Here is a 7,500-nt window from a genome sequence, read left to right as displayed (position 1 = left end):
AAGGGGTAGGCAAGAGAGTGTTACACTTATACGTAATAAAGGAAATGAAGAGAGAAGCGAGAGAGGAAAACAGCTTTTACGAGGGAATGTTTTTAAAGTTGGTTCTTATGAGATAAACAAACAAACAAACTAGCAAAAGCAGACCTTTCATCAGCATGATAATAAACGGAGCAGATGGGGCTCCGCTAACGTGGATGAGGGAGAGAGAGAGAGAGAGAGAGAGAGAGAGAGAGAGAGAGAGAGAGAGAGAGAGAGAGAGAGAGAGAGAGAGAGAGAGAGAGAGAGAGAGAGAGAGAGAGAGAAAGAAAGAGAGAAAGAGAAAGGAAAAAAGAAAGAGAAAGAGAAAGAGAGAGAGAAAGAGAAAGAGAAAGTGAACGAGAAAGTGAACGAGAAAGTGAACGAGAAAGTGAACGAGAAAGAGAAAGAGAAAGAAAAGGAAAAAGAAAAAGAAAAAAAGGAAAAAGAAAAAGAAAAAGAAAAAGAAAAGGAAAAGAAAAAGAAAAAGAAAAAGAAAAAGAAAAAGAAAAAGAGAAAGAGAAAGAGAAAGAGAGAGAGAAAGAGAGAGAGAGAGAGAGAGAGAGAGAGAGAGAGAATGAGAAAGAGAGAGAGAGAAAGAAAAAGAGAGAGAGAGGGAGGGAGAGAGAGAGAGAGAGGAAGTGAGAATCGGCCTCAGCGTATCGAATTATTGAGTGGCGGAGATGAGGAAGGTCCGTACGATGGAGTTTCTCTCTCTCTCTCTCTCTATCTACCTATCCATCTCCCCCCCCTCTCTCTCTCTCTCCTCTCTCTGTCTGTCTGTCTGTCTGTCTCTCTCTGTGTCTCTATATCTATCACACTCCCATGCACTTGCTCTTTTTCCTTGTTTTATTACTATTTCCTTCTCTTCCCTCATCTCTTTTATCTTCCTCAGTCTTACTTACTTTCATCTCTCATTCATCTTTCCTGTTCCTCCTATTTTACCTTATTCCACTTCTCATAGTTTTCGTCTTTCCCTTCATCTCTTTCTTCCTATATTTTTGCTTATTTTCTTCTTGCGATATTTATATATTTTTTTTCTTAAACAGCTGATAAATTATGTTCAATGGTTCTGTTGGAAGAGCTTTTCTGTTCTATATCCTTAACTATGAATTTGATGATGTTACATCTACATATTTTCCATGTCAGAAAAAAACCTATATCCTTACAATGTATTAATTCAATGTACAACCGCTTATACTTTTAGATGCATTCTACATTATTTAAAAAATGATTTTAAATGTTAATGTGCTTATTAATTCGGATTTTACCCTTTTCCATTCAAAAACTGAACTTTTCATTTTTTCCCCAGTAAAAAAGAGGTTTTTGTAATTATCCTTTGTTGATGTTCTGACTCTTGACTGACCTCCCTCTTCTCCACAGGACATCGCCTTCATCAACCCCGCTAACGTGGTGTTCGTGTACATGCTGGTGCGCGAGCTGGTGAGCGAGGAGGTGCACAGCGAGCACGAGCTGCAGGCCGTGGTGCTCACGTGCCTGTACCTGTCCTACTCGTACATGGGTAACGAGATCAGCTACCCTCTGAAGCCGTTCCTGGTGGAGGACGACAAGGACCGCTTCTGGGACCGCTGTCTCTTCATCATCAACACCCTCAGCGGATCCATGCTCAGGATCAACGCCGAGCCGTCCTTCTTCACCGAGGTCTTCACCGAGCTGAAGGCCTGCGGCCAGCAGCAGCAGCACCAGATGATGCTCACCCAGCAGGTGGTGGTCCAGCAGCAGGTGCCGCTCCCCGTACCTCAGCAGCCCCAGCAGACGGCGGCCTGAGGGGGGGGAGGGGGATGTGTTTTGTGAAGCGCACACTGATCCGTAGATGGTAATATCGCTTTGTTATTGTTGTTAGGGACGCTCCCTCTGCCCGGCTCTGTCCGGCTGGGAGAGAGACGTAGAGAGAGAAGGAAAATTGAGAATAAAAATCTTGGAAGGACAACACGGGAGGAGAAAAGGGTGACAGAGAGACATTCGTTATCTCGATGAGGAACTGAAGGCGTACGAGTGCAAAGGGAAGGGGAGGAAAGAAGGAAAGGAGAAGGAGGAAGAAAAGAAAAAAGGGTTTAGGGAGCAAATAAGGGACAGAAAATAACAACAGAAATGGCATATAAACAGAGAACGGGAAGAAAGGGAAGTTTAAGGGAGGCCCTGAAGACCCAAAAGGCTGGGATCGTCAGACCATTTTCCAAAGCCAGCCGTCCATCGGGTCTTCCAAGCCACCAGTGACCAAAAAGTAATACTCCTTTTCATATGCAACATCCTCAAGTGCCACCAAGAGCCACAGGAGTGCCCAGAGTGCCACGGCGACCTCGTCCTCCAGTGCCCAAACATCGGTTCACTGAATCGAGATCTTAGCACCCTGTTAGCAAGAATGCAAGTGAAAGGGTTTTGGTGCATTTTGAACTCGTGATCTTGACAAAGTGTAAAGTCGAAAGAGAAAAGTCGTGTCCCGCCAGCGCTGTGGCGACGACTGCCCAAGAGGTCGCAGAAAGGCAGCACCATCCACAGGCCAACCGTCATGAACAGCGAAAGTTTATTGCCAAGAGATCTGTAAAAACGCCCACACACGCACACAAAGCAAACAAGCAAGCGCTAGACCTGCATGCCATTTGTATATTATCAATGTGGTCCAAGAAGAAGAAAGGCAAAACGCAGCTCAAGTATATGTGTGATTTACACTAAACCACAGGCACTGCAACGCTCCATGCCGTGCTGTGGCCAGTGCTGTACATCGCGTCGTGTCGTTTCTTCCCTTGGCTTCAGCAGATAAAGAGAAAAAAAAAGTCCTTTTGGAGAAAGATTATGAAAATCTGTTCAGTCAGCCATCTGAAGTTCTAGAAGAAAGGAGAGAAGCCAAGGGTTTTTCTATTAGTGCAGACGCCTTGTGCTCTCTTGAAGGATGACGAATAAAAAAAGGAAAGGAAGAGTCTGTCCCTGTTATGGAGAGCGAAGACCCCCCGGCCAATCCCAGCCTATCCCAGCCCGTACGAGAGCTGTAGGTTCCTTGCCTATTCTAGGTCACAAAATATGTATAGTAAGAGATTAGTGGTCAGGCTTTTGGACCAATCTCGGATGAGATTTCTTTCGCGCCAACAGTTCTTTCGTTCCGTTTCCTTTCTCACTTGTTCTTTTTTCACCTCCGTTCGCGAGGTCGGTTTCGTCGAGCGAGCTTGGCTGTTTGGGGAAATGCGGAAATGGAGAGAGCAGAGATAGCAAGGGAGCAAAGAAGGCCGAGTTAAGGTAATTAACAGTGAGCTTGCCTTTTTGGGAGAAGAGAAAACCGGAAAAGATAAAAAGAAAAAGGTTAAAGATCGTTTATAGAATTACTTTGTTTTTGATATAAAACGAAACGCGAAAAATGAAGAATAAAAAGAAATACTGAAGAGAAATGCCCCGGTCTAGATAACTCAAGAAGAAGAGAAACCAAAAAAGGCTACGGCTTTTTTCTCTTGCCCGCTGCGTCTCTGAACTTCAACTCATCTCGTTGAAGGCCCGGAAGGTGCTCGGAAGGCTTAGATTCCCTGAAGATGGAATCGAGTGCGAGGTACTGTTCTTGTTTACTCCGAGGAAGAGAGAAACTTATGTATTTATAGAGGAGTATTTTCTATCTCGTAACTTTTCTTTGGATGAAGTTCCCTTCCAAAAATGAAGGAAGACGGAAATGAAAATCAAAGCTACGAAATCAGGTTTTTCTTTCCCCATTTCCCTCTCGTTTACTGTAAAGGAGGCAAATAAAACGCAAACATGCAACCGAGAATAAAACAGGTGGCTCTGAGGACTGCCATAGAGCTTGGACTAGGCACGAGAGAAGTGCTTTTGTCATACCAGGTGTCCCGAGCCGATGCGACCGCCATTTGTTTTTTCCGCTTCTGTTTTGATTCGAGTCTCCCTCCCTTGTTGTTTCTCACGTGACACCAGTAGAGTTGGCTTATTGCCTCGGCTTTTTGATGGCGTGTGTTAACGGGGCTTGTCTGAGTAATGTTTACTCGTAAGTAAAAGGGACGGATAGTGCGTTAGGTGTTGTTACTGGACGTGAGTTGTTATTTTGGTATATTGCTCTGGAATGCAGATTTTTGTAATGAGAAAAAAAAAACTTGTTGTGACTCCTCCCGAAAGTATTATAAATAGGTCAGGTCAGACAAGGCCCACACAGAAAATAAGTCAGAAAGAGAGGGGAAAAAATCTTGAGCAAGTGGTGTCGAGCGAAAGAAAGTTCTCGGGGAAACTGGTGAAAGTAGAAACTTGAGAGAGAGGCGTGGAAATGGACAGCTGTCTCACAATCGCTACAGCCGATGTTTAAAAATTAACCATTTGTTTTTGTTTTCCTCACGGTCTCTTGGGCTATGCAGGTTGAAGTCGAGAGTGAGGAAAAGGGGGAAGACATGCATGTACGCGTGTATGTGAATATATAATCTCACCCATACATGTACACACGGATAGATTCGACTCAAGATGGATTCCACCTAAGAGAATGATTCTGTAAATTATAACATCATTAATGAAACATTCTGGAAAGGGAAAAAACAAGAAATCAGGCTTACGAAGATGAGTGCTGTGTTTCGAGATTGCAATTCCAAGAGGAGACTTGAGAGACTCTTAAGCATACTTCACTCTCAAGCATAAGAGAGAAGGAGAAAGAGAGGGAGAGAGAGTCATTGAAAGATCTCCCCCGACCTCATTTGTAATTCTTGAATAATTGCTGAATGCTCCGACTGAATGGCGTAAAGGATGACGTGGTAAGTGACGTCATGGTTAAGTAGCCAATGGGAGACCTGCTTTTTATATCCCGTCCTGATTATTTGTATATCTTTTTTTTTCTTTCTTTCTTTTTAAGGAGAAGGATATTCTCGCTCAGAGTTTTAGTCAGATTAGATTCTCTCCGATTTGGTTATCTTAAGAAGAGAGGATGAGGAAAAAGAGAGGTAATCACATATAGAGAGGAAGAAGAAATACTGTTTTTTTGTATATTTTTAGAAGAGGAAAGAAGAAAAAAAGATGAAAAATATCATCCGGATCGTCATTCATTTGGAGTTCGGATATCGTCTCATCGTGCAAGAAACTCCACTCATGCAACAGACCGAAAAGAACAAAGGAATAAAGATAAACAGGAGAAACAAATTGAAAATGGTTACGTGTGTTTTGCTCTCACAAATATTGCGAAGAGAAACAAAGATCGCAAAAAAAAATCTACGCACTCTGAGTGAATATTTTCCTCTTTGAAAGTGTTCATAGGATTTACTGTTGTTGTTATTTACTTAAAATGTATGATTATTTTATGATTCTTCGGAGGCTTTGGGTTATCACTGGTGCAGTTACGTGCAAAAATACTTTTAAGTCAGCTGTCTGTTCCACTTCGTACGAGGAAATGAAAGGAGAGAGAAAGAGAAAATTATGGAAATTTTGGAAGGAGAGAGAAAAAGAAAGAGGAGAGAGAGAGAATGGAAAAAGAAAAGGGATTTGTCACTAGCCCAGTGTCTCGTCCTCCATAAGGCTCACAAGCGCGTTGTTCTCAATGCAAAACATGAACCTTATGGACGAGGATTCTCATGATTGACGAAGCGGAAAAGAGAAAAAGGGAAAAGAAGAGGAAGCCATTGTGTTATTATCCTTCCTTGTGTACTGGACACTTTTCGCATGTTCTCCTCTCTTGTTTCTTGTTCCCCGTTTATGCTGTCTACTTTGTCTCCTTATATTCTCCAAAGAGAGAAAACGAAGATGAGGAAAAATTGTTTGCGTTGCTGTTACAGATAACCTGCCAAGTATGTGAAACAATCAGTGATTGTTTTGATATTATAATACTAATTATAATAATACTAATAAAAAAGAATACTGTATTTAATCTACTGTAGTAGGTATATCAGTTTTCTTTGTTAGCAAAGATTTAACAGAGAGGAAATGCAGACGTACTCATATCTTACGGTACTATTTCTGCCATCTTTTTTAATAAAAGGCAGGAAGCCATTACGTGCAATGAATATAATGACAGATTGTTGAATGTGAATCGTCACTGTCATAGTCGGTAGGCGATGCGGAGACGAGAGAAAAAGAAAGAAGAAGAAGAAAAAAAACATGATAAAAGAATGACATTTATTTTGTATCCAAATCCCGTTCGTGGCGTATGACGTCATACGTTGAGGCATTCGTTCCCCACTTGAGATTTTAGGACGCCATCTTTTGCTACCTGGTTTTCACGCCTGTTTGTTAATGCAGAACGAAGAAATAAGATTGAAAGAGGAGAACTACGTACCTAAAATTAATCATGGAGAAAGAATCCGTTTTAAGTAAAAATATTTGCTCTTTTTATCGTTATCCAAAAATATATATATCACGAAAGATAATTAATTGGTTCATCAACGTAGATTCGAATGATCAGAAAAAGTATTGCAAAACGAAGATGAGATTTGTACGTGGGAATCGTAGCAAAAGACGGCTTGTTGATCTGTAGCGTTAACAGAAACTCTTTCTCTCTCTTTCTAATTATTATTTCACCTCGTCCTTCCGTTTTTCGTGCGATCTTGCAACTGCGCGAAATACGATTATTTTATTTTACGTGCGTCGGTAACGTCTCGTCGGTTTCTGATCATTATCACCGTCATTGTCGCTGCGATGACAAGACTGTCCATTCGATTAAGAATTAAAAAGAAATAAAATGAAAATGATAGTAATTTGTTGTCAGGCGTTTGTGAATTTTGGGACGGTTTAATTCTTTTTGAATTAAAACGAAAACTCGACGTTATTTTCACCAGTTCTTTAACCTCAAAATTTTTGTATTTTTTACAAACACGAATGTCTTAGTTTATGGAATCATAACACTAGTTAAGAAAAAAAAAATTAAGTAAGAAATCCATGACGGAGATAGTAGATGAATTATGAAGTAAAAACATGTTGAATAGATCCTCATGAATCTATATATATAATGAGATATATATATCAGTAACGCTTATTCGCCAAATATATCGTCGGGTTCAAAGAAATGGCGGGAAACGTGTCCATTTTCGTTCATTTTACGCATTCGTTTTATCGTCTTTGTGAACGAAACAGCAACGATATAACTTTTCTCAAAATATCCCAAATGTATCCAAAAACTATTACAAAAATCTCACAATGGGAGCTATATTATAAGTATCATGATATATTTAGACGGAAAAAAACAATGGTTTTGTTTGGCAAATTTCCAGTGGGGAAACAAAATATTTTACCGACTGTGACTTCGGAAATTGTCCTATTTGACCATTCCACTTTTGGCAAACCGGGATTTCTTTTATATGAATTTGACATTTATTTTTCTTACCATTTTTAAAATGACACTCAAGAAGAAACTAAATGAGAAATATAGTAAATAAATTAATGACAAAATAATAATGATAACAATGAGACCTTTAGTGTGTTTCAGCATTCCGTTTTCTATTTGCAAACAGAAAACGGGAACGTGCTTGAAACACATTAATTCTTCTGAGATATTTGCTTTGCTTG

At 40.5% G+C, this 7,500-nt stretch overlaps 1 protein-coding gene across 1 annotated transcript in view; it reads left to right on the top strand.

The window, feature by feature from the left end:
• The window catches only part of LOC138865669 (cyclin-dependent kinase 5 activator 1-like), a 23,125-nt gene that overhangs the window by 14,898 nt on the left and 727 nt on the right, over positions 1-7,500 (top strand). The window contains exon 2 of the mRNA XM_070136771.1: positions 1,399-7,500. This exon is cut by the window's right edge and continues 727 nt beyond it. Coding sequence (XP_069992872.1) covers positions 1,399-1,803 — 405 coding nt within the window. The 3' untranslated portion in view covers positions 1,804-7,500. The remainder of the gene's footprint in view (positions 1-1,398) is intronic.

Source organism: Penaeus vannamei, chromosome 2, assembly GCF_042767895.1.
Source record: "Penaeus vannamei isolate JL-2024 chromosome 2, ASM4276789v1, whole genome shotgun sequence".
Taxonomy (NCBI): Eukaryota; Metazoa; Arthropoda; class Malacostraca; order Decapoda; family Penaeidae; genus Penaeus; species Penaeus vannamei.
The sequence above is the reverse complement of the archived record's forward strand: the minus strand, read 5'-3'. Positions and strand labels throughout refer to the sequence as shown.